General features: G+C 41.6%; 1 protein-coding gene across 1 annotated transcript; it reads right to left on the reverse strand.

Moving 5' to 3' along the window:
* Nucleotides 1-1,594: 1,594 nt before the first annotated feature.
* LOC129729242 (uncharacterized) lies at nucleotides 1,595-27,741 on the reverse strand. The gene is made up of 3 exons (XM_055687746.1): nucleotides 26,220-27,741; nucleotides 24,698-26,149; nucleotides 1,595-1,890 (listed from the first exon to the last, which is right to left on the reverse strand). Exons 1-3 carry the CDS (start codon nucleotides 27,739-27,741, stop codon nucleotides 1,595-1,597), a joined length of 3,270 nt encoding a protein of 1,089 aa, XP_055543721.1.

Genomic DNA, 27,741 nt, shown 5'->3' on the forward strand with positions numbered 1-27,741 from the left:
CAAAGCCCAAAAAGTTTCAATAGGGCGAATTTCAGGGCAGTTTGGAGAGTTAATCTCCTTTGGGACACATGTGACATTATTTGTTTTATACCACCCTAGTGCATCCTTAAAGTAATGGCAGGAAGCAAGATCGGGCCAAAAGATTGGAGGATTGTTATGCTGGTAACAACCTTTTCTACAAACACTCTTTCACGTAAATTTTACCATTAATTGTGTCATTCGTAATGAATGGACGAGATATTTTCCCACATTCACAAATGGCCTGCCAAACCATTACCTTCTTGCCGAATTTTTCGGTGTAAATGGCTTTCACTGGTACAGGAACATCCTTTTTCTTCGGTGATGTATAAAATTGCGGTCCTGGCAGAGTCTTATAGTCCAGTTTTATGTAGGTTTTGTCATCCATGATAACACACCCCATTTTTTTGGTCAGAAGTTTGTCATAAAGCTTCCGAGTTCTCGGTTTCACAGATTCAGCTTGTTTTGGATTTCGTTTTGCCCGCTTCTGCTTCCGACGGGTCTGCAGTCCCATTCTTCCCTTAGCACGCATAACGTTACTCGCCGAGGTTCCTTTCTCGCCACATCTCGTACTGATACTGAAGGATGCCGCTTGTAGTATTCCTTAACCTTTTTGTCCATTGTGGGATCAACAGGCCCGGGTTTTCTACCACGTCTTGGGGCATCAGTAAATGTGCACTCTTCACAATACTTACGCAATGCGGTTTGAACTGCTCCGACATTTATACCTTCTTCTCTGGCTAATTTTCTTATAGAAAGACCCCTCACGGTGCCCCATTTGTGCACAATTCGCTTTCTTTGCTCGGGAGAAAGGCCATTTCAAAATTTCGCACTAAATGTTATAAAAAATGACAGCATCTGTTTCTTTTGGATGTAAACAACAGGACGCAGCCAACGTTTGGTTGAATACTGCACGTTATTTGAAATGACGATTGATCGTAAGTGTATTTATAATTATCGGAACGGTCTATAGTCACGGGAACGTACCGGAATAAGACCTTCTTGGTTGCCTTCGAATGCGTGTTACAGCTCTGTGTTGATGCACCCTCAGTCGACTTTTCTGATTCGGACGTTACTGTTTTACTATACCGCTTGTCGTCGTGAAGCAACTTGCTGTGCATAAATGTGCAACCATTCCTCCCGCATGGCATTTTGACTTGGCAGGCACCGAAATGCTTCCGTAAACACTTCCTACACAGCTTCACAGCTGAAGCCGCGATGTTTGCGCAGACATTTTGCACTGCCACCCTAAAATCTATCAGTGTGTGCAATTTCTCTGTCCTCGGCGCTAGCATCTCCCGTATCTTGTTCACCAGAGTGTGAACAATAATCTCCGGTCTCCCGAAAAGAGTTTTCAGTCCTCAGTGGAGTCGCAGCAAGTTTTCTTCATCGCTATATCCGCAAATCCTTGTCGAATTTTCGTAACTCGCTATGAAAAGCGGCCACTCTACTAGGTTCCCTGAAAATATGGGTAGTTCCTTATAAACAGCCTGTCGTGCAGAGATCTGGTTTTGACTCAACGAAACATATCCGATAAAGTCACTAGCTCTCGGCTGAAACCCTGTCGCCAAAGAATTCAGTCCAGTACTTCCGCTAGCCGATTCTGCTCTTCCAAATGCTTCCTTTCCAGTGCCTGCATTTCCTCCAGCATTTTCATTTCATTCACTGTAACCTTATCCTCCTGGGGAACATCCTGTTCATTTATTCGCGGCAACGGAATACCAGTCGAACTCGCCGCCGGTCCTATTCCGTTTGAATAAGTTAACTGGTGTTGTCTTTCCACCTGTTCTAGTACTCGTCGCTCCGAATCTCTCAGCTCTTGTTCATATTTAGCCCTTTGATCCTTGAGCTCGTTCGTCCGCTGTACGTCCGCTGTACGTCCGCTGTACGTCTTTTTCCTTAAGAATTCGCTCAAACCTTTCCTGCATCGCCGCTAATTGCATCCGTAAATATTCTTCCAGATTCAAATCCGTTGGTTGGCAAGCTCACGGCTTTGGTATCGTCCAGTATTGTTGTTAGGGGTTGAGGTACCAGATGGGTGTTGCTTCGCTGCTTCAACACATTTCAGACAGCACCACTCCCGATCCTCTACACTCGAATCCTCGCTAACACATGCGAAATGATACCACTGATCGCACGAATCACACGCTACCATACGGTCATTATCCGGTTTCCGACATATTTCGCAACTAACACCCCGCAGTGGCTTGGCTGGTGATGCCGCTCGATTACACTTTTCTTTGACATACCGAATGACTTGAGCCCCCGATCGTAAACGGATTTACAAAATGTTGCGACGGAAAGACAGAATTTTTTTCCGGTTTTAAACTCGTTTATTGTACAGAAACAGAGTTGTAAATCCGTTCAGGGTACATAAAAAAAATACTAGCATTATTGCTTATGTATGTAACAGTTTTGTATCTTTTACCATTTAGTTAGCAAATTATATCTTTTTACTCACGTTTAGTCTCCTTCTGTTATTTATCCGTACTATAACAACCTGTATTACAACAGCCCGTACTTTTAGAAATTCGTACTAGCTATAACGGAGTAATCCTGCAATCGTGACATTTAGGTTAAGTGATTTTAATTTAATTTAAATTTTACCTTTTACCAGACTATTAGCTTATAAGAAAACCCGTACTAATAGTTTAAGTTGGATGTAGGTATAATAACAATGAAATTATTAGATGTAAGTATAATTTTTGAAGTAATCCAATTTCAGTAGAATAAGAACTTCTTTTTGAAGCTCGTTTTATCAGTAACTTACTCGAGCTCACTCTATTTTCTGACAACTTTAACCTTTTCCTGCACTTCATTTCATTTGTCAACACCCTCGTTTCCACTGCAGATGATTATGACATATAAGAAATGTTTTGTGCTGACAAGGGGTTGTCTATGAACCACGTAAACTGAGGCAAATGTCTTGTGTTTTCAATAAACGTAAATAATTCGTTAGTGGAACGAGATAAACGATTACTGTTTCCAGCAAAGATGCACATAATAGTAAAATCACAGACAGACGTCCAAGCAAGAACAATATTGATCGAAAATTCCGTGTGAATTTTCATAGAATTGCGTTATAAATCATTTGTATACTAGCGCCGCCTGGTGACCTTATCGCTACAATACATTTTTTTTCGCTGGTGTATGAGGCTGGCGTCACTGGTAGCGCTATCTGGTTACGAATCGCTACTACAAATATCTTTACACAAGTTTGGAGCTGAGCTTGGACGTCTGTCAGCGGTAAATTGCTTCTTATGACTTTGAGAGTTAGTTCGCGATTTGTCCGCAGAGATGGCGCACGAATTCAACTTTTAATAGAAACATCCAAGAGACATGGTTTCTTCAGCAAAGCTATTCAATTCAAACAAACTACTGAAGACGAAACGATTTAGCAAATCTCGATTGTAGAGCCACCAAATGTTGATACAGTTTTCTATGGTCTTGTTTGTAAAAAACTGTTTTTAAACGATGCTTGATCAATTCAATGCAATCATTTATAACATTTTCTGTTATAGGTTATATGAACAAACTCACTAAATCGATCTTATCACCTTCCTCGTAAGACATTGCTCGCTTTCTTCGTAAAACATTTGAATAAAACTTCAGAACTGTAAAGCACACATTAAACTTTGTTTCCTCCACATACACAAGCAATCAGACCAACTCAAAGGTATGAACTAGGACCAGTCAGCCATAAAAGACATATCTCGCCAAACATGTGAAAAGGGCCCATGTGCCATATGTAAACAAGCCAAATTTTCTCGTTTTTTGTCAATACAAGCGAAATCTGCTCTTACCAATAAGATTTATTGATAAAAGAATTCACCTTGGGGCATTCTGTGCCGAACACGCATCAGTACTGGACGTGTTTGGTGATCGGTCCGATAGAGTATAAAACAAAAGACGTGTGAACAAGTGTTGGCATTGTTTGCCTGGTCGAGTGAAATAAATCCGGGTTCAAGGTCGTTCCTTTGTGCAACTGTTTCGCATCGTGACTGCCAGCTGGTGCGTAAGCCGATTTGGCTGCTGGCTGGATTGTGCTACAGCAGTGGACGAGACACAAACGAGGAAAAAGAAGAAGCCATCAGTGTCAGCGAGTCGTATCGCTGTGTGGAGTGATCTCACACCTGGCTCGCTGCTGGTGGCTGTTTGGTGCTGCTGTATTGGTGCTGCTGGCTGTAACGGCTGCTACTTCGAACGATCGGACAACCAACCTTACTGGAAGGGAGAAATAAAAAGGTACGTGTTCTTGTCAGCGCTAGTGCGCTAAACATAGCGCGATGGATGTAGATCCCTCGCCTCCCGCGCCACCATCCCCGAACCCCTCTGACCCTGACCCTTCTGTTACCCCCTCCCCTGTTCATTCTTCAGTCCCCCCTCGCCCCAGGCTTTACCCAGACGGAGCCCAGGGCAGCTATACTGTTTATTTTCGGCCAAAGGCAGGACCGAAATCGAAAAAGTTGAACCTCTTGCAGATTTCTAAAGACCTGACGAAGGAGTACAAGGGCGTGACCGAAATTTCCAAGGTCCGGCCTAACAAGCTCCGTGTCGTGGTCGGTAACCTGAAAGAGGCCAACGATATAGCTTGCTCTGAGCTCTTCACACGCGAGTATCGCGTTTACATACCCGCACGAGACGTGGAGATCGACGGTGTCATAACCGATTCGAGTCTGTCCGTCGAGTGTATACTGCAAAGTGCCAAAGGGTGCTTTAAGAACAAAACGTGTCCCGAAGTAAAGGTGCTCGACTGCAAGCAATTGCGGTCAGCATCGATCATCGGTGGCAAAACAGTATACACTCCGTCAGACTCGTTTCGAGTTACGTTCGCCGGGTCTGCACTACCAAGCCACGTCTCGATCCACCGGGTTCGTCTCCCTGTGAGGCTCTACGTGCCCCGCGTCATGAACTGCCTGAATTGCAAGCAGTTAGGCCATACAGCCGCCTACTGCTGCAATAAGGCACGTTGTGGCAAGTGTGGGGAGTCTCATGCGGAAGATTCTTGCAGTGTTAACGCTGAAAAGTGTATTCACTGCGGAGAAAATCTGCATGAGCTCTCGACATGTGCGGTGTACATGCAGCGCAGGGATAAAATAAAACGGTCTCTCAAAGAGCGTTCAAAGCGTTCCTACGCTGACATGCTGAAGAAGACCGTTACCACTTCTCCCGTTACTTCGAACCCCTTCGATCTGTTGCCCTCTGAGGAAACCGATTCTGACGATTCACCAGCGGGAGCATCTTACGCCAATCCTGGGGAGTCTAGAAAGAGGAAAAATATTTCCTCTCCTAAACTTCCCAGAAAAGGTCCTAAGATTTCTCAAAGTGAAATGAAAGTTACAAACAAACCAAACAGTGCTGCGGAAAAACCGAAGCAAACTCCTCCTGGGCTGGCAAATTTAAAGTCCCAGAAGGAGTTCCCAGCACTGCCAGGAACATCTAAAACCCCAGTTGCTCCTTTTACACTCCCAGTTGATGAAACAAACTCTGGATTAGTGAAATTTTCTGACATTGTGGACTGGATTTTTGAAACTTTCAATGTACCCGATCCAATTAAAATTTTTCTTACAGCATTCCTCCCAACAGTTAGATCATTTTTGAAGCAGTTGACTGCCCAATGGCCTCTCCTTGCAGCGATTGTATCCTTCGATGCCTAATTCAACTGCGTATATGAAGGATTCTATCTCTGTCTTACAGTGGAATTGTAGAAGTATTTTACCAAAAATTGATTCGTTTAAAGTTTTGATAAATAAAAACAAATGCGATGCATTTTCCCTTTGTGAAACTTGGCTTACTTCAAATATTGATCTCAACTTCCATGATTTTAATATTATTCGCCTTGATCGAGACACCCCATATGGAGGAGTACTTTTAGGGATTAAAAAGTGCTATTCTTTCTATCGTATTAACCTCCCCTCGATTCCAGGCATCGAAGTTGTCGCATGTCAAATGACAATACAAGGTAAAGAGCTTTGTATTGCCTCAATATATATTCCTCCCAGAGCACAGGTTGGGCAACGGCTGCTCTTTGATTTAATAGAACTTCTTCCCTCGCCACGTTTGATTTTGGGAGACTTCAACTCTCATGGCGTGGCTTGGGGTTCCCCATACAATGATAACCGCTCCTCTTTAATCTATAACCTTTGCGATGACTTCGACATGACTATTTTAAACAACGGTGAAATGACACGTATCCCGAAACCTCCAGCGCGCCCAAGCGCTTTGGATCTATCCTTATGTTCGACGTCGCTACGGTTGGATTGCACATGGAAGGTAATCCTCGATCCTCACGGTAGCGACCATCTGCCTATTCTTATTTCAATTACTAACGGGTCAACTCGCATGCGACCAATTGACATTCCGTATGACCTCACACGAAATGTCGATTGGAAGTTATACGAGGAAATGATTTCAAAAGCGGTCGAGTCGATTCAACATCATTCACCACTTGAAGAATACAACCTCCTCGCGGGCTTGATTCTCGACGCCGCGTTGCAAGCCCAAACGAAGAAATATCCCGGCGTAACGATCAAAGAACGGCCTCCCACTCCGTGGTGGGACCAAGAGTGCTCCGATGTCTACACGCAAAGATCCGACGCGTTTAAGGCCTACCAGACAGGAGGTATACCTGGCGACTATTTACGGTATTCGGAGCTTGATACCAAGCTTAAAAGCTTGGCTAAAGCAAAGAAACGTGGATATTGGCGTCGGTTCGTGAACGAGACGTCGAGGGAGACATCGATGAGCACTCTTTGGAACACAGCCCGAAGAATGCGGAATCGCGTAACAGTCAACGAAAGCGAGGAGTCTTCAAGTAGGTGGATATTTGATTTTGCCAGGAAAGTATGTCCGGACTCTGTTCCTGAGCAAAACATTGTTCGCGATGCGTCTCCGGGCCACGACGCGATAGAATCACCTTTTACGATGGCAGAATTTTCAGTTGCCCTCCTGTCCTGTAACAATAAAGCGCCTGGGTTAGATAGAATCAAATTCAACTTGTTAAAGAATCTATCCGGCAATGCCAAGAGGCGCTTGTTGAACTTGTTCAATAAGTTCCTGGAGCAAAACATTGTACCGCAGGATTGGAGGCAAGTGAAGGTGATCGCCATCCAAAAACCAGGGAAACCAGCTTCTAATCACAACTCTTATAGGCCGATTGCAATGCTATCCTGTATCCGGAAATTGATGGAAAAAATGATACTCCGTCGTTTAGACCACTGGGTCGAATCAAATGGTCTACTATCAGAAACTCAATTTGGCTTCCGCCGTGCCAAAGGGACGAATGATTGTCTTGCGTTGCTTTCAACAGATATTCAGCTGGCGTATGCTCGTAAAGAACAAATGGCGTCTGCGTTCTTGGACATTAAGGGGGCTTTTGATTCCGTTTCTATTGACATTCTTTCGGGTAAACTTCACCGACAAGGATTTTCTCCAATTTTGAACAATTTTTTGCACAATTTGTTGTCCGAAAAGCACATGCATTTTACGCATGGCGATTTGGCAACTTTTCGCATTAGCTACATGGGTCTTCCCCAGGGCTCATGTTTAAGCCCCCTTCTTTACAACTTTTATGTAAATGACATCGACGAATGTCTGGCAAATTCATGCACGATAAGACAACTTGCAGACGACAGTGTAATCTCTGTTACAGGAGCCAAAGCTGCCGATTTGCAAGGACCATTGCAAGATACCTTGGACAATTTGTCTGCTTGGGCTTTACAGCTAGGTATCGAATTCTCTCCGGAGAAGACTGAGATAGTAGTTTTTTCTAGGAAGCATGAACCTGCTCAGCTTCAAACACAATTAATGGGTAAAACGATTTCTCAGGTTTTGGTACACAAATATCTTGGTGTCTGGTTCGACTCTAAAGGCACCTGGGGTTGTCACGTGAGGTATCTGATGAAAAAATGTCAACAAAGAGTGAATTTTCTTCGTACAATAACCGGACAATGGTGGGGAGCCCATCCAGGAGACCTTATAAGGCTTTACCAAACAACGATATTGTCTGTTATTGAATACGGGTGTTTCTGCTTCCGCTCCGCAGCAAACACACATTTGATCAAACTGGAGCGAATACAATATCGTTGTTTGCGTATCGCCTTAGGTTGCATGCAGTCGACCCATACGATGAGTTTGGAGGTTTTAGCTGGAGTACTACCATTGAAAAACCGCTTCTGGAGCCTGTCTTCTCGTATTCTAATCAAATGTGAGGTCTTGAACCGTCCCGTGATTGAAAATTTTGAAAGGTTAATCGAACTTAATTCTCAAACCCGTTTTATGACATTGTATTTCAATCACATGTCCCAAAATATTAACCCTTCTTCGAATATTCCAAATCGTGTCGACTTATCAAATACTTCTGATTCTACTGTGTTTTTCGATACATCCATGATAGAAGAAACTCGTGGAATCCCGGATCATTTACGCGTGCAGCAGATCCCTAAAATTTTTTCCAATAAATATCGAAACATCAACTGCGACAATATGTACTACACTGACGGATCACTTCTTGATGGGTCCACTGGCTTCGGTATCTTCAATAACAATTTAACCGTCTCCCATAAGCTCGATAATCCTGCTTCTGTTTACGTCGCAGAATTAGCTGCAATTCAGTACACCCTAGGGATTATCGAAAAAATGCCCACGGACCATTATTTCATCTTTACGGACAGTCTCAGTTCCATTGAGGCTCTCCGATCGATGAAAGATGTTAAGCACTCTCCGTATTTCCTGGGGAAAATACGGGAACATCTGAGTGCTTTATCCGAAAAATCTACTCAGATTACCTTAGCGTGGGTCCCTTCTCACTGCTCGATACCGGGTAATGAGAAAGCGGACTCTTTGGCTAAGGTGGGCGCAACAAACGGTGATATTTATGAAAGACCAATTGCCTTTAATGAATTTTTCGCACTTGTACGTCAGAATACGATCATCAGTTGGCAAAATGCCTGGACCAGAGGGGAATTGGGAAGGTGGTTACATTCCATAATCCCCAAAGTATCGACGAACCCGTGGTTCAAGGGGTTGGATGTAGGTCGGGATTTCATTTGCGTGATGTCCCGGCTTATGTCCAATCACTATAGATTTGACGCGCTCCTCCGTCGTGTTGGGCTCGGGGAAAGTGGTATCTGTGCCTGTGGTGAAGGTTATCACGACATAGAGCATGTGGTTTGGTCATGCCCTGTACACCGTGACGCCAGGTCTAAATTAATAGCTTCCCTGCAGGCCGAGGGTAGACAGCCGGCTGTTCCTGTTCGTGATGTCTTGGCGAGCCGTGACCTATCCTACATGTCCCTTATATACGTTTTCCTGAAATCCATCCACGCCCCAGTCTAGTCCCGTTCCCCTCCGTCTACACCCAACAAAACGACAAGAACACGTTTGAACCTTAAGCACAAAACCAGCAACCAGACCCCGCACAATAGAACCAGGACCCAAGGACTACGAGCCTCTGTCCCAACTCACGACATCGTGGCTCAGCAGAACGAATCCATACATGCCATTCGACGATTATCAGACGACCATTGAACAACAAAACACTGATTGGAAATCCCATGCTAGTTTTAAGTTAGACTTAATTTCAGCTCGTAGTCGGCAGCGAGGATAAAAAATTTGCTTTAGTTTTTAAGTCATCAGATATAATTGGCGCCGTTAAACATTAAATTGTATTTGTGCCGTGTCAAATAAATGTTATGTGAAGAAAAAAAAAAAAAAAAGAATTCACTTTTTATCAAAAAATCTTATTTGTACGAGTAGGTTAGGCTTGTATTAATTGAAAAACGTGAAATTGTGGCTTGTTTACATATGGCACATGGGCCCTTTTCACATGTTTAGCGAGATATAGCCGCATGATTCACGAGCATAACAATATGTGTGAGATTGCGGGCTTACGCGTGAGAGTAGTTGTACTCGAAGCTCGAACCAATTTTTTAACTCTGAGAGTGATATTTGTGTTTGGTGAGAGAAGTTTGCGTGTGGTGTTTCATTTTCCGTGTTTTCATAACACTGGGAATTATTTTTGGGATGATAATTCATTTTTTTATTCGGTTTAGTATGATTTCATATGAATAATCGTAATGCGATGTTGTAATGGGTTAACAAAATAAACTTAAGAACAAAACTTTGGGTTGATAAAAAAACATCGTTTGAAAATAATAAAGATACACGCGAAAATCAATTTATTGCTAATATTAACCATTTTTGCCTTTCTCCTAGAAAGGTATAGCAATCACTGGAAAAACCGAAGGTATAAAAGTGGTCCCAATGGCCGAATGTCATATACCACTCGATTTATTTCGACGAACTGAGCATTTTCTGTATGTATGTATGTATGTATGTGTGTATGTGTGTGTGTGTATGTGCAACTTTTTTTCTCACTCACTTTTCTCAGAGATGGCTGGACCGATTTTCATAAAATTAATTGCAAATGAAGGGTCTAGTTGCGCCATAGGTTGCAATTGAATTTCATTGCAATCGGATCAGAGTTACAACTGTGTCCGTTGTTCATAAAAATGTGAAATCACATAATGAAAGTAAACATATTGACTTTCTCCTAACGATAACTGGCTAAGTAAAAGGTAGAAAAATGATTGAAATGGCCGAATGTCATATACTACTCAACTCAGTTCGACGAATCGAGCATTTTCTGAATATATGCATGTATAGGTGTATATGTTTGTGTGTGGGTGCGTACGTGTGTATGTGCACCTTTCTTTTGAACTCACTTTTCTCCGAAATGGCCTGACCGATTCTTTCTATCTTGGTGTCAAATGAAGGGTCTATTTGCCGCTTAGGTTGCTATTGAATTTCATTGTAATCAAACTTTTAGTTTTGGCGCTGCGTCAGAATGTGAAAAACGCTTTTATATCTCAGAAGCTATGAAATAGTTGAATTTAAAGAAACGGGCTTTCAAACCCTTAAACAATGAATTACATAATGTTTAAACATGTGGTTTGAAAGTTATAGAAAGAAACGAAACCCGCAGACTGTTTAAAACTATAGCTACGAACAAAATATGTGGCCTCAACATCATTTGAATTTAATATTGTACTTTTTTAAATGTTTGCGGCCTTATTCGGGATTTAAGTTGAAATCAAAAGCCATTTCTATCATTGCATTTTTTGCCTTTCTCCTAGAAAGGTATAGCAATCACTGCAAAAACTAAAGGTATAAAAGTGCTCAAAAGGGCCGAATGTCGTATACCACTCGACTCAGTTCGACGAGCTGAGCATTTTTTGCATGTGTGTACATGTGTGTGTGTGTGTGTGTGTGTGTGCGTGTAACGTCCTCCCGATCTCACTCGATTTTCTCAGAGACGGCTGAACCGATTTCAATGAAATTAATTGCAAATGAAAGGTCTAGTTGCCCTAAAAGACCATATTGAATTTCATTGTAATCTGAATTCTAGTTTAGAGGTTATGTATCAAAATGTGAAAAATCACGAAACATCAATATCTCAGAAACTACAGAACCGATTTGAACAAAGTTGGTTTCAATTGAACGGGCTACCCAAAAAAACTCTTAACTTTTAAATTTTATGAAGATTGAACATGTGGTTCAGAAGTTATGGAAAGAAACGTGTTCTGGAGACTATTTAATCTCACTCATGTTTCTCAAAGATGGCTGGACCGATTTCCATAAAATCAGTGTCATATGGAAGGTCTTGTTGCCCCATATGACTCTATTGATTTTTTTTGCAAACGGATTATCACTTTGCCTCTTATGATTAAAAATGTGAAATCCAGCTATGAAAAGAAACATATTCCGAAGACTACATAAATTCACTATTTTTTCTCAGAGATGGTTGACCCGATTTCCCCAGAATTAGTATCAAATGAAAGGTCTAGCTGCCTCATAACACCCTATTGAATTCTGCTGTAATCGGAATGTAACTTCGTCTGTAATGTATCGAAATGTGAAAATCACTAAACTTCATTATCTTAGAAACTACACAACCGATTTGAACAATATTGATATCGAATGAACGGGATAGTTAAGGGTTAACTGATGAATTTTGATCATATTTTATACTTTAATTACAACATCAATATTTTAGAACCCAAAGAGTGAATATATCTTTTTGGATTCAAGCATTCATGTAAATCTATTTTTACAAATAATAAGTTTGAATGAGAAAGGCTGAGTCTGACCGCTAGGTGGATTAATTTAGGTTTTTTCCAAACAAAATGAAAAAAAATATTTTTTTTACTAAAGTGTGTACAACTGTATAGTCATACTAATTTCAAGTTTTTTCAGTATATTTTTGAACCTAATTGCTATGACATACGTTGATAAGTCTCCATAAAACTCCAAAAAATTACATAAGAAATTAAAAATTTTAAATTATCTTTTTCTACAAAAACGCAAACTTTACTCAAACTTTTAACATATGTTTTAAGCAACGTATATTCTAATAAACCAATTAATCTGATAATTTCACGAATTTTTAGTGTGTTTTGAACCAAATTGCTATAATATACGAAAAACTTTGTTGATAAATCACTCAAAAATTCAAAAATTGCAAAAAAATGGAAAATTTTTAATCATCTTTTTCTACCAAAACGCAAATTTTCCGCAAACTTTTAACACATATTCTTGAAGGGCACAAGTAGGGCTCTCTGACACACTATCAGGTGCTGTGCTTACACGTGCTTACATTTAATGTTTTTGATGGTCAAAATTAGGAAAATTACGCATATTTTCAATGTGGCCTGCGACTGACTCTGTATGGTTGAAATCCATTACCCATCCTGTTTTAGGAAACTAATTAAATTAGCTTTCAATCATATGTGAACATACCATGATAGCTTTAGTAGGTTTTTATATATTCCAAAATATTCAGAAAAACTATTTTTCTCCGTTTCTGAAATAGGTAACTTTGAAGGCATTTTTCAACATGAACCGTTTTTTGTATCAAGATTTCATTTAAAAATTCATTTTCATTTAAAAATTTAGATAAAATTCTACAAAATCATGTGCTCAAAACATCCTGAGTATGAAATTCGCATTTTGGTAATTTTAGCCACTCTGTTATATGAGGACCGTCTTATGTGCAGTGGTCCAATAAGGCAAAAAGTGGAACTTAATTCCACAGCGCCTTTTACCTTCATCCTAGCTTAAAAGTGTCTTCGGAACAATTGTTTGTATGAATGATTCGCATAATCGCAAATTGTCAAAAAGTATGAAAAGTTTACCATACTAAAAATAAAAAAAATTAGCTTTTTTGTGTTAAGAGATAGAAGAATAGTTTGTTCAGCAAAGTTGTAGAAGATTCAAAAATATGAAACTTTGTTGAACAAATGAAGATCCTATCTTTTTTCGGTACAAAGTTATAGAATATATTTCATGGAACTTATTCAAAAGTTAGTTTTTTGCACTTAACTTTTGTTAGCTACATTTTACAAGAAAATGTTGTTCTAAAGAAGCAATTGGGCATACAAAAAACACGTTTTTGTTGAAGACCACACATCTCCACGACTTTTCCTTACAAATTTACAGCATGTTTTAGCTTACTTTTCTCTTTGGTTTATATTGAGGTAAATTGGAGTCTTTTACTGTTTAATTTCAACTCAACTTTTCGCTGGTTCATTATAGAAAGGTACGTTAATCAGCATGTCACAAGTTTGGGGAATATTTTACTCATCAATAAAGCTATCGGCTTTCCAAATTCGTTTGGTGACAATTTTTCGTTGCACTTTTCACAGCATGCCGCCCTCACAAACTTCGAAGGAGAGTTACAAAAAAAACTTCGTCGTTTTGAAAGAACTTAGATTTTATTTTTGAGATTCCAAGTATGAAAAGTTACCTGACTAAATTAACAAAGTTTCACTGAAATCTGAGAGGCTGTTGCCACCACCATACACGAGTTTGCGTGATATCTCTCCCCAGATACAAGTAGCTAGCAATACTCACAAAATTCCAACATTACAATAAAATGGAAGAAATATTGTCTGCCTCATCTCGAAGCCATGCTCCTCCTGAATCATGGATACGGTTACAGCTTATTAAATTAGTATCGATCAAACGTAAAGCTCCGACCGGGGAACAGGTAACCATACCAGGGACAGGTGAAAGCAAATTCTTCCCTGCTATATAGAACCGCCTTCATTCGATTTGATATCGATAACTAAAATCACATTTGGTTTCAATTTCGCCGTGTTACCGTGTATTGGAAAAGTGTTCATTTCCTCCTATCCAAATGCCACCTGCGCTGTACCTCGAAGCACCGACTTCGGGGGTACAGAATTTACAAATATTGACAAATTTGAATTGCTGGGTGGGAAAACTTATTGTTCGCCAGGCTGTCGTACACGTTCTCTCTAAAGTGGGTATCTTTTGTCGACATCACGTTCAACTTGGCTGCGGTACGACTGGTTGGATTCCACCCTCATCCAACCCCCAAAGAGACGCCCCGGCTCCGGCAAGCTAAGGTTCCGCTGCTGCGTTGGCCAATAAATCCATGTTATTCTAGCAACACTATATGTAAATAAAATGTTTTCCTATGAAAAGGATGGCAATGTAGAAGAGCGGTTAATATCACCGAAAAGTCGTTGGCTTGCTTGAAAAAAAAAAAAAAAATGAAACATTTTAAAGCATCTTTTCACCTGCCAGTCGTTGGATTCCAATAAAATAAGCTTCTTCATTATCCGCAGTTGTCCCTACTCCATCACCTTCGTAATTCCACACACTTTTCATAATGTCGCCTCACTCAGCGGTCACGTTCATAATATCCTCATTATTGTCTGTCCGCTGCCTTTCGTTGGTCATTTTTTTTTTCTTCTTCAGTTGCTGTCTTCTTGCCCACGGGCGCAAGCCATTGCCACAGACAAGCAACCGCACGGACCTAAATTAAAATGCAAATGTGACGCTCTAATGCCATTAAATTGAATGAACAGTTGACAGGTTCTGGTTTTGTTCGTCCTGCGGCGTTACACTACCACTGCCTGCCCAGAGGGAGAATACAAAAGTGGACAGTTTGTATGCTCCGAATATCAGTCCCGGATGGGGCAGCTCAGTATTGAAGTTCACTGTATTTATATGCTTTCAAGTTGTCTACGCAAGAATACTCAGCAGTTACTTAGTCAGCATACCATATTAGTACATATTGCGTGTCGGTCGTTTTGAAAGCCTTCTATCGAAATACATACGTATAAAATGGGAGTAATTCTCTCAGCTTGGATTTAATAACAACATTTTCAAATTTTTAGGTAAAATTTGATGGAGGCGCGGCTACTTGATGTTTGGACTGTCACAGCTCTGATTATGCCGACTGTTGTTGCGAAGAGTTACGAGTTCGCAAATTTTTCCAATTGAAAGTGCCCCGGAGTAAGCGTTTCAAAGTCAGTTGAGTTGAGCACTGAGATCGGCAGCCAGTTTCATATGTATAGTTTTCGTGGAGAAGCACACGAAAACAGCAACATAGGCACTTTCGGATGCAGTGCAAAAATAAAAAGTCGATTCCTGTTACGGCGAAGGGTCGAGCAGCAATTGTTCTCGATGAAGGAAGGCTAGCGATTAATTGTTCCTACAGTCTTGAACGTGCTCGAATGCAGATGATACAGCTGTAGAAGATCGAATGTATGGCCAAATTGCTGGCCCTTAAGATCCAATACCGTTGTTGGAGAGCGGTTAGAAGCAGTAGAGGTGCTGCGTGAAAGTGTTGTTAGTGGTACCCTAGATTAAGAGCGCCTAGAGTCTGTGTGAAGAGGAAGAGGAGAAGTAATGTTTGTTGTCATACGGTTAACTCGGGTTTTATAATCTATCACCATTCCGAACCAATTGCTATGGAGTGAGGATTGGAAGGAATCACTTGAGGCGAGATTCAATCGATACGGGTTGTGGTTGTTGAAGTTGTTCCAATCTTCGTTGAAGGCCTGTTGTTTCATCAATTTAGTTATTAGATTGTACCGAATGTTCATAAAGTTGCATTGCCAAAAGGGCCCCTCATAGTTCATGCCGAGGACTTACTTCCACCTGAGAGGTAGAGCCACCTTGATTCTTCGGAATGCATTGGTTGTTCTGATGTAGATGCAAGCTTCTTTAGCAAGCTGCGAAGCGTCGGAGAAGATGTTGATCTGGATAGTTTCCGGATTCGACAAGAGATTACAGCAGGTCATGCGAAGTTCGTTGAGTCTCATTAGCTGCGAATTGAAGTTGATCCGGTGGGTCTTGGCAATTCTTTGTCCCAACTCCAAAATGATTCGTCATCGGTTTCTAAAGTCCATAAGTTTCGCATGGATATTTTGGCGGAAGTAACGGCGGGTCTTACCAGGAAGAGACGAGCGATCCGAGAGTAATCCGTTTGGTGATAGGCTGGTCTTCTGCATGTAGTGGGAGGTCGGTCTTATAACGAAGGCAATCTAAGGCTGGTTTCCAATGCAACCCAAGAGCTTTGCTGATTTTGTCTCGGTTTAGGTCAGAGGAAATCTGGAGAGCGCGATTCCTGGTGGGATCCCTTATGCCTCTTAAATTGAAGCCCGTATGCGAAGCTGTAATTCGTCCTGCAGAAGTGCATCTAGTTGTTGCGGAGATCAATTACTTTCAGATTATCGACGTAAACTTACTTCTTGAGTGCTTTTGCGGTGAGAGGGAATTGATGAACTTCGACGTCTGCAAGTTGATTTAGTAACCGAGTGGAAAAAAAATCACAGGTGGGTTGCGTGCAAAGCCACGACCGCAAGGATGAAGTAGAATACTTTTACAAGAAAACCCGGCTGCTTGCGTGTCAGTCATTTTTTAATTTGATGTTCAATTCAATATCGGATAAGATACCGATCACATCTTGGCGTTATCACTGACAGTGCGAATAAAGTATAAGGTCCTTGTGATAAAATAAAATAATATGATAAAAAAAATAAATAAATGATAAAAAAATAAAAAAATGATGAAATAATAAAGTCCTTGTGATAAAATAAACAGCGAAAAGCTGATTTGACACTCAAAACTAGACGGCTCATGTGTTGTCAAATTGAGTCAACCTTTCATTGAATGCATTTACTAATGCCCGCTATCGCACAGAGACTGCATTTCACTAAAGTGCCTCACTGCATCAGCTGCTATCGATGCTGAACCCGCTGCAGCTGCTACGCTATCCGTAGCCATGCTAATGTTTTGGCCGCTGTACGCTGCTATTGGTATCCGCTGTCCCTACATCAGCTGGCCCAGCTGCTATCGATGCTGAGATCCGCTGCACCTAGTGCACTATCCATTGCCATGCCTGGTATCCACTGCACTGCTACTAAGGGAAGACTGCTGTTGTCGCTGTCTAGAACTATTATGAGGGGCTTCGACTGAAACACGTTCTTATATAGAGATGAAAAACCTATCGATAGTAGTTGGAAATCATTGATAACTATCGAGAGCCATTTCAGTCGATAATTTCCATCCTTACTCTTATACAGACAAATAGCAAATTTAAAATGACAAGGTCTCTGGTTCTGTCGACCGTGCTTGGGAAGCAATCATATTAACGACTAATCAGATCAGTCAAATTTCGCGATTCAACAAGGATTGACCATTCTCAGTAATATAGTTGCTTGTCATGATTTGGACTTGATAATTTTTGAATTTTGATTATGCGGAAAATTATTTTTTATGCTGATAATGAAAGCTTTTCGTTTGTTTGGCTCATGACTGAAGGAAAAGATAATTCAGTACCTTCTGAGACACGGAAATGAAACCAAATATATATCTGTTCCAAATTTCTTGAAAGTGTATGTTGATTTAAGAGAAAATATTAACTCTTTAATTAGGTTTTTATTTCATCCTGAAAAGGACAATTTGTTGTTTAATTCAATGTTTGATAAGATGCCGATCACATCTTTGCGTTATCACTGGCAGTGCAAATGAAGTATTCCTTGGGGGAAAATAAACGCTGAAAAGCTTTCCAGAACGTTCTTTTCATTGGATGCATTTGCTAGTGTGCCTGCTATCGCTCAGAGACAGCATTTCACTAAAATGCCACACTGCATAAGCTGGCCCTGCTTATATTGATGCTGAGACCAATGTCAACCGCTGCGCTATCCCCGTTGCCACAGTAGTGGACGCTTCCGTTGCCATTGGTATCCGCTGCTCTGCATCACCTGGTCCTGCTATCGATGCTGAAACGTGCTCCGCTATCCGTTGCCATACCACAGCTGTGGCCGTTGTCCGCTGCACTGCTACTGCTGCTGTATCCACTGCTGCTGCTAAGGGAGGACTGCTGTTGTCGCTGTCTAGAACTATTATGAGCGGCTTCGGGTGAAACGGGCTCTTATATAGGCCAAATAGCACATTTCAAATGGCAAGGTCTATGATTCTGTCGACCGTGCTTGGGAAGGAATCATATAACGACCAATCTGAGGCCGAACTTTTCGTTTTGACAAGGCTTGACTATTTTCAATAGTACAATAGTTTGAAAAATAAAATTACAATTATCTGCATTTGGGAAGAATCTTAAAAGATTTTCCAATCTATTGCTGCAAGAACGAAGGAAATCCATCGAATACTAACCGATTTAGTAGCATTTGAAATTGGACATATTTTTCACTTTTTTCGGTTTTAGCTTTTCATTTCACATCCCTATGTAGCCGAACTTCCTGAGAGAAGTATTCTACTTCAAAAGGTGGCACTTGCCATTGGTTGGTCTGGTGATAGTTTCCAGGCAATGTGCTGAAATCGACAAGCGTTCAGCAAGAACTTGGCGATACATTATCTATGCATCGACAGTAATCATAACTTGATACATCCGGGAACGCCGTTGGATGTTCACTCGAAGCATTGAAGACTACCCGTAATTTGGTGGTTGTGCTGTCCTTGCGAATGGCAGTGTGATGTCCGAGGTCGTGATACTCGTCCATATAGGCCTAAACAACGTCAAAGTAGACGATTTTGGAGCAAGTGAAATTTGCGAACAGTTACACGTTAGCACGTCCTGCTTGACTGGCAAGCGAACGATGTGGCGTCCTGCAAGGTTGCGGGTAACGGTGCTCCTCACATGCAGCTTCCTCGACGAAGTACGCTGTAGATGAACTGTCTTTCTCAATCGTTCAGAATTCATTCACAAATTGGTAAAGATCGGCGATGATCAAAGAGAGAGAAAAAGTCGGTCAAACTGAAAGGAAAGACCATTGATTTTCAGGACTGTATAGGTCATCATGGCCAAAGTATAATAGTTTATCACATATCGTTCATTACCCAGAAAATCTACCATCGTAAACAACTTTGTAGAGATTCTATCCAGGCTATAATTTACTTACTAGCTTGGATATTCGGCACTATAGTGTCGCCGGATGAAAACTTGTTCAATACTTCGTCATTGCGGATTGCCAACGGCAGATGACGGGATGATTCTCATTTTATCACATTGGTGGACAAAATGAAAAAAAAAAATGCATTCCAAAAGCTCAAACTGAAAAAAAATATTACTTTTCAACCATTCCTATGAATTTTGGTGCCCCTAGCCATTACCGAAACGCGTCTAGTTACGTGAAAGTTCGCAAAGCAATTGCTCGCCGGGTTCGACGCTTCAACGTTATGTTTACGAGTAAACTCATTTAAGTCTCTGAAAAAAAGAGGCTAGTAACACTTAAATTCACAGGAACGGTTGAATACTTCAATTTCTCCCGTTTTGAGCTTTTAGAGTGCACCTGTGTTGACCAGTGAAAGCCTAATTTTAATAATTTTATACAACCGCCAGATTACGAGGTACTCCAGCACCAATGCGCATAATTTCCATTACGTAACAGGTTATAAATTCAACCTAACGCGATTTAAAGCCCAGTACGAGATGAATGGAATTTTGTCTTGCCCTTGACTTTACTTCCTTTGTTACGACCAGACAATGTTATTTGTAAATTCGATTCTGAGGAATAGCGATGTGACGATGAACAAAACTGCTATCTGTATGATGGAAAACCCGTTTGATTATCCCAAATACCTATGGAGAATACTAACGCAAAAACCGAGCGGTGCGGCGTAGGCGTTGTTGTTGTTGCAGGACTCTAAGTCACCTTGCGCTTAACATTTCCAAATTGATCAGTCCACAGCGAGCTGGTTATTCTGGGAGTTGAAAAGGATCATGCCAAGATAAATTGTGTAGTGCAAACTTAGTGAACAATCTTCGTGTTCGTTTGATGGCGAACGAGGTAAAAAACGCAGCATATTCCAGAAGACTACGAACAAGAGTGCAGTACAGTGTCTTCATAGCATAGATATTCGTGTCTTCATAGCATAGATAACCGTATCGCAGAATTTATCAAAGTACAGCATAAAGCTTTGATGATGTTAATGCTACGTGGTCGTTGAACCTCAGTTTAAAGTCTAGTGCAACCGTTAGGCCGGTAATATATTGGTCCAGGGTGTACTGGTAATCGACTCAATCGACTCTTAATACAATTTCTTCACACCACTCTAGTGGATTGTCTAAGTCACGTTGGAAAGTCAAACAATCGAGAATGGGAGTGATGATACTGTAATTCTTCAGATCATCTACAAACAATTTCTTGAAAGGTGATATCATGGGACACAAATCATTAACGAATACTGTTCGGATCATAATGGATTCGAGACGGTGGACTGTATTTTCTATAGATCGCTGAGCCAAGGATGGATGAAGGGCATTTCGAATCTGTTTTTCGTATCGATCGGCACACAATGTAGAAACGATTCGGTGTAATTTTCATTCTCGAAACAACACAATTTATTCGGAACGTCGGAACTTTTATTTCTCATCTCGGAACACAGATTGTACTTATCCTTGCAACGGTCAAATAGTAAAAAGAGAGACTGACTAGATAATTCTTTGGTTTTTATAGAAACGTTTAACAAAGGATTCACATATATTCACGAATCTCGTCTAATATTAATTGCGATGTTTTCTCTATGGGTCGTCAATAAATTTCGCTGCGTTGAACATTGATCGGTACAAGATCGGTACTTAGCTTCGGCACGAACAAATACTATGAAGATCGGCGGTCCCAGAACACTGCCTTGTGGAACACCCGAGATAACTTTTTCATTCTCCGGACAAATTGAATGTAATTCCAAGAGAGGTTACCGATAGGTTAAGTATGAACGGATTTACTAGCCAATCAGGGAGACCGCACGTCTGGTATGGGGTTGATTGCAGATAGAATCACATCAAGCTCGTGGTGGTGGAGTGACATTGGACAAATCCGTGTTGAAGTTCCTAGGTCAAAGATCGAAGAGCATCAAACAGAGCTCCATGAACCAGCGGTTTAAAAGTTTTACTGATGCAGTATAGAAGCAAAATCCTGCGGTAATTCTCGACGTTATAACGAGAATACTAATTGCCGGACTTATAGATAGGTGTAATACATGCAGTTTTTCAGAGGCTAAGGAACGCCCTCTCCATCAAAAAATGATTAAATATACAGGATATTCGAACCGAAAGCACATGGTTCCAAGAAGAGCGAAGGGATACCATCTGGTCCGGAAATCTTGGTCGCATTGAGACTGATTAATGCCTTCTGAACGTCATCTGGTGTGAAGTTCAGCAAAGAGAAATTTAAGTCATGTTTAACGTTACCGTCAACCATCTGTGCCACAGAAGGTGCGGTGCTTGTATTGTTAACGGACTGAAAAAAAAACTATTCAAATAAATAAGAGTTGGCTGAATTCACCGTTGTTTTATCCAGAAAAAAAAACTGTAGTAGGAATGCGTTTGCACGTTCTCTGACCGCATGAATTTCCAGAACATTGAAGAGTATTACATGAGGTTTAACTACGTTCTCTTAACATGATCTTTTTAGCTGGTTGCAAACGCAGTTGTACTCACTTTCTAATAAACAAAGAAGATGCAAATTTAGAGTAAAATACGATAGCCTGTTGTTTATTTTTTTGTAGAAGATTGTTGGAATACAGTTGCAGGTAGGCACTTCACCGTCCAAACAAAACTGCGTGGGTGGAACTAAGTCCTGCTAGATGAAAATGCTATATGAAAAATAAATTTTAATAAGAGATAAACACACATTTTTATTGCTTCACTTGAAAACATGTGGTGGCCTTCAAAAAACGGTGGGTTTTAAATTTCACAAAACTGGAAATTGAACGAACTATCCCTTTTTTTCGCGGTTTTTCGAGAGCATAACAGCAAAACACTTCCCTGGACAATAGTGACATGGGACGATTTTTATTATATTCTTCGCCAATTTCAACACTTTTACAGCAACTCTGTCACAGCCGCCAGTTCGACAGTTACTTTAAAACCAACGCGCAAAATTCATCCAACACAAGATGAACGGGACTTTGTTTTTATTCTTGACTTTCCTGTTCTTTGCTTTTTCAATAGAGACGTAACAATGAACAAAACTCACTGTTCGAGTAGATATCATTTAAAGAACATCGAGGCTCAGGATGATATCTGTCGCTTTTGTTATATGAAGAACGAGACATCGGAACATCTGCGATGCAGTTGTGGTGCACTTTTTTAACGCAGATCAAGGTTTCTTGGCAGTGGCTATTTACAGCTCAAAAAGATTTGGTCTTTGAATCATGGGAAGGTGAGGGAGCGTGCCAGTGCAGGTACTTGATCACTCAACAATAGTGGTCATTGTATTTTGCAATGAGACTCGTATAGCAATTGAGTGCAATGAGACGCGTATAGCAAAAAAAATTAACAAAACTGCGAACTGTATGATAAAAAATCCGTGTGGTAATCTTAAACATCTAAGGAGAGGACTAAAGCAAAAACTGGGCGGTACGGTGTAGGTGATAGAATGAAGGAAAGTGAAAAAAGAAACAGACTATGTTGCGCTCTATTTGTAGATATACATACAAACGTTAAGCGTCAACTGTATCACGTCAACAAGTATATAGTTGAGATGGCACCGAAGACAATCAAGTTCAAAGCAGCCAAGTTCGGACTTCCGTACGTTTGCTGTTGCCAGGAGAACGAGCCAAGCAAGCTGGGTCCGAAACTGGAGCTAAAATGAACCTGTTACGAAATATACGCTCGAAGTAAATTATTCCGTTCCTTCTGCAGAGTACAAACTAAAATTGGCCCTTCTCAGAGCCATGACCATAAAATTAACAGACCTGACTTGGATACCACTATTGTGACAACACCAATGGCACTTCTTAACGCACTAAAACCAATTACTTTAAGTTGTTGAACAGCGTGGATGTAACGGAATTCTGCTTTTAAAAGGGAATTGTTCCAAAAATAACTTATTTTATCATTAGCAACGTTTTACTTAGAGGCAGAAATATCATAACTACTTCAATTGCATAGTTTTGAGGTGCTAAAATGTACCGTTGGTGTGTCACAATAGTGATACCGGCAAGTTTGTTCAAATTATAGTCCTTGCGGATTGCCATTTGCTGATGATTCTGTATGGTTCTTATTCAATTACAATTTACACTCTGCAAGCAAACAACCAACACACATTACCTCGTTCACTTGTAGAACACTCGAAACCAGCACATTCACAACTAACTATCTGCAGTAACCAAACAACTAAAAGTGTACGCACCAGATCCGGACAGAATTATTACCATGTTTGGAAATGTTTAGTAGTGCTACAGACATGCCTGTTGTTCGTTTTTCTTCGATAAAAGTCACTGGTCACAATTCTTTTAGCAAGAAAAAGTCTTAGTTTTATGAAACACAATTTTTAAACTTAATTGAATTTATTGAAACACTAAATGTACAAACGAATGAACGTCGCGATCGCCATAAACCATTTATTGGTGCTGAACAAGCAAGAAGAGACAGAGTCCCAGATTCATGCGTATTTATAGGTAATCTGTTATCGAGAGAATTGATCTACTCTGCTATCACTGATAGTGCTCTGATATTAGTGTATTGAAAATAAAAATTGACACTCTCTTGATCGATGAAGCTAACGTCAATTACAGAGTGGGTCTGCTGGACAAAAACTACATAATTATAAACATACCGGCCGCCTTAGAAATATGCGGTATTTCTAAACTAGTCTACTGACTAATCTAATGGCTATCGCAGAAAAACATAACTATCTTACATATATATTTTCTTTTGACAATTGGTTTCTTCGTGTAGTATATTATGTGTACTAGATGAACCTTTTCCTGGTTGGAAGTGAGTGGGGTAAGCGTCTTCGATACAGCTGTTGCTGAATTGATGCGGGTGTATGCGAAATATCTGCTCCTACTACTCCTTATAGTATAATTAGCTGGCGATTTTCCGTTCTGCGTTGAACACACCGGTCCTGTACCGGTCTCCCTGGGTGAATTCGTGCGATGTGACCGTCCTGGGGTGCACTCCCCGGTCATCGTGAATGTAGAGCATACTGAAACATATGAGAGGCGATTTTTTACAAGCATAAAACAAATTCGAAAAGACTTCCCTGGTGCGGAGGCTTGCGCGCCTCCACGGGCGCCCAGCGCCGATGATGTATTCCTTGGTTGATGCATTTGTTGAGATGCGTTTACGTTGATGAACTGTAATGCCTTGCGCGGCATTCTTGGACAACGACCGACCCTTGACGACCGACGACAGCTATGGGAGACAAAACATTCCTTAGACTTTTTGCAAGTTCAATAAAGACAAAAACTTAACTGGAACGCGGGAGCCCCGTGGCTCCCGCAGGCGCTTAAGCGCCTTTGATGGGGAAGCCTTAGTTCTTCCCTTCTGTGTGTGGTTGATCGTTGTCACGTATGGGCAAAATGCAGATTTTACTTATTGCCCGTGAGAAATTACCGTCCTTCGTTTTCACCATCACCACCCGGATGTTGCCGTCTGCTCCCTTAGTGACATGCGTCACTCGACCGAGAGCCCATTTGAGCGGAGGAAGATTGTCTTCCTTCACCAAGACCATTGTCCCCACGAAAAGGTTGTTACGTTGCCTCGTCCACTTCGTCCTGTTGTGCAAGTCGGACAAGTATTGCGTTGACCATTTCCCCCAAATCCGCTGCAGGAAATCTTGTGCGCACTGCCATCGAGAAAGCCGATTCTCTGGAACCTCGTTGAGTGCTGGCTCTGGTAGTGCGGCGAGTGGGCGTTGAACCAAAAAGTGTCCTGGAGTTAGTACTTCAAAGTTTCCGGGGTCATTGCTCAAAGGAGTAAGAGGTCTTGAATTTAGACATGACTCTATTTGTACAAGTATCGTTTGAAGCTCGTCTGGTGTGAGAACCTTCATGCCGATTGTCCGTTTGAGATGCTGCTTCATGGACTTAACGGCAGCCTCCCACAAGCCGCCAAAATTAGGAGATCTAGGTGGAATGAACTTAAACTCGACACCGTCATCTGCTGCTTCTGAGACAATTTGCTCTTGCGATCGCTGAGTGAGAAAAACCTTGCGCAGTTCATCTAGTTCACGCTTAGCTCCCACAAAGTTCTTGCCATTATCGCACATGACGATCGACGGTTTACCTCGTCTCGCCACAAACCGTTTAAAAGCAGCTATAAATGCGGATGTCGTCAAATCCGCAACCAATTCGATGTGAACTGCTTTGGTAACGAGGCATACAAAAATAGCAGCATAGCATTTTAGCAGACCCTTCTTGCGATTTGCGTAATTTGTCTGGAACGGTCCGCAGTAGTCGACACCAACACGTAAAAACGGTGGGGCAGGTGTCACGCGTTCTGAGGGTAGATCAGCCATCAATTGCTCGTGCACAGTTGGTTTGACTCGAAAGCAAAAGACGCAACGGTGAATGATTTTGCGGGCGAGATTGCGGATGCTCAATGGCCAGAATCGCTCTCGAACACTGGCAATGAGCAGCTGTTGCCCTGCGTGTAGCAGCTTATGATGGTAGTGCAATACGATAAGTTCAGTTAGCGGGTGATCTTTGTCCAAAATTATCGGATGTCGTCTTTCGGTTGAAATCTGCGCATTCGCAAGCCGGCCGCCGACGCGAACTATACCATCCAGGATTTTTGGGCAGAGTGAATTAATGCGGGATGTCGGTTTAACTTCGGTTTTTTGTAGCAAATCCTTGATTTCTTGTCCGAAACGCTCGTGCTGAGCCAATTTTACGAGATGAAGAAGCGATGTTTCTCTTTCGATGAACGTTAACTGTCCAGACCATCGGTTATCGCGATTGCCCTTGCAACAGTTGTGTTTGAATCTCAGAAACCATGCCACGAGTCGTACCAAGCTTGTTAACGACGATTTCAAACTAAATATCTCATTTGGGGGAGATATATGAGCTACCGTACAAACAGCAGAATGTTCTTCTAGTAGAGACGTTGCGGAGGTTTGCTTCAGAGATGTCCACACTCTGCGGCCACGCAGTTTCATCTCCTTGCAGCCACTGTGGTCCGCCCCACCACAGCTTATCGTGTATCAGTTGTTCGGCTGTAGTGCCACGCGAAAGAACATCGGCTGGGTTATCTGTACCTGGGACATGACTCCACCTTCCATTTTTAGTTGCGTGCTGGATTTCGGACACTCGGTTGGCCACAAACACTTGCCAACGCGATGGAACCGATGCAAGCCAATATCGCACTATCATTGAATCTGTCCAATAATGTTGACGGGCCGAAATCTTCAAACTGCTAACCACCTTCTCACTCAAATGTGTCAGTAGTAAGGCAGACGACAGCTCTAAACGTGGAATAGATTGCTTTTTCTTTCGCTTTTTCATATCCTCAAGCGGTGCGACTCTTGATTTCGCGGCAATCGGGTGCAATGTAACGCTTTCGTCGTGATGTGTGCATCGCAAGTAAATGCAAGCCCCGTAGGCCACTGTCGATGCATCGCAAAACCCGTGTAGCTCAACTGTGCGACAGTCGTTATTTAATGCAATCCACCGCGGTACCTTACAATTAACTAGATTCTCCAAGCCGTGCCGAAATTCGTTCCACTGCATTTTGAGCTCATGTGCAAGTGTTTCGTCCCAAGAAACCTTCTGCTTCCAGAGGGATTGGACGAATATTTTTGCTGTGATGACAATCGGGCCAACTAGTCCGAGCGGATCGAAGACCTTTGCCAGGTCAGACACGACAGTACGCTTACAAATTTCTGAAGAATTCCACTCAGGAATCCTGAATTTAAAGCAATATAGACGGAGCTCCCAGATGAGCCCTAGTGTTTTTATTGTGGCACTCGATTCATCCAACTTAAATGACGTGCGATCATCTTTGAATCCGTCTGGTATCTGTTCTAGTATGGCAGGACAATTAGAACTCCACTTACGCAGTGTGAATCCACCTCCGTTCAATAGTGCTTGCATACTGGCGCACAGCCGCACACCTTCGTCGATGCTATCAGTTCCGGACATCATATCATCGACATAAAAATCTTCCGCCAGTACCTTCGCTGCTGCTGGATACTTGCTTCCGTCGAGTTCTGCTAGGCGTTTCAAGCATTTCGTCGCCAAATACGGTGCTGACGCTGTCCCGTAAGTGACGGTTTGAAGCTCAAAAATGCGAATAAATTCATTCCGATTCGCTCGCCAAAATATTCGTTGCAGCCGCCAATCGCCGGGCTGAACTCGTACCATGCGGTACATTTTTTCGATGTCAGCGACAACAGCATACCGATGTAGCCTAAATCGCAAAACAATTGCAAGCAAATCATCTTGCACCGTTGGACCGATCAAAAGAGAATCATTGAGAGAAATGCCACTGCTGGTGGTGCATGATGCGTCAAATACCACGCGCAGTTTTGTGGTTGAACTGTCAGGCCGAAGCACGTAATGGTGCGGTATATAATACTGTGGGGCTGTTGATTCTTCGTCATCCGTCACCTCTCTCATGTGACCCAATCGCAAATATTCTTCAATGAACTGCTCATACAT

This window comes from Wyeomyia smithii, chromosome 3 (assembly GCF_029784165.1).
Source record: "Wyeomyia smithii strain HCP4-BCI-WySm-NY-G18 chromosome 3, ASM2978416v1, whole genome shotgun sequence".
Lineage (NCBI taxonomy): Eukaryota > Metazoa > Arthropoda > Insecta > Diptera > Culicidae > Wyeomyia > Wyeomyia smithii.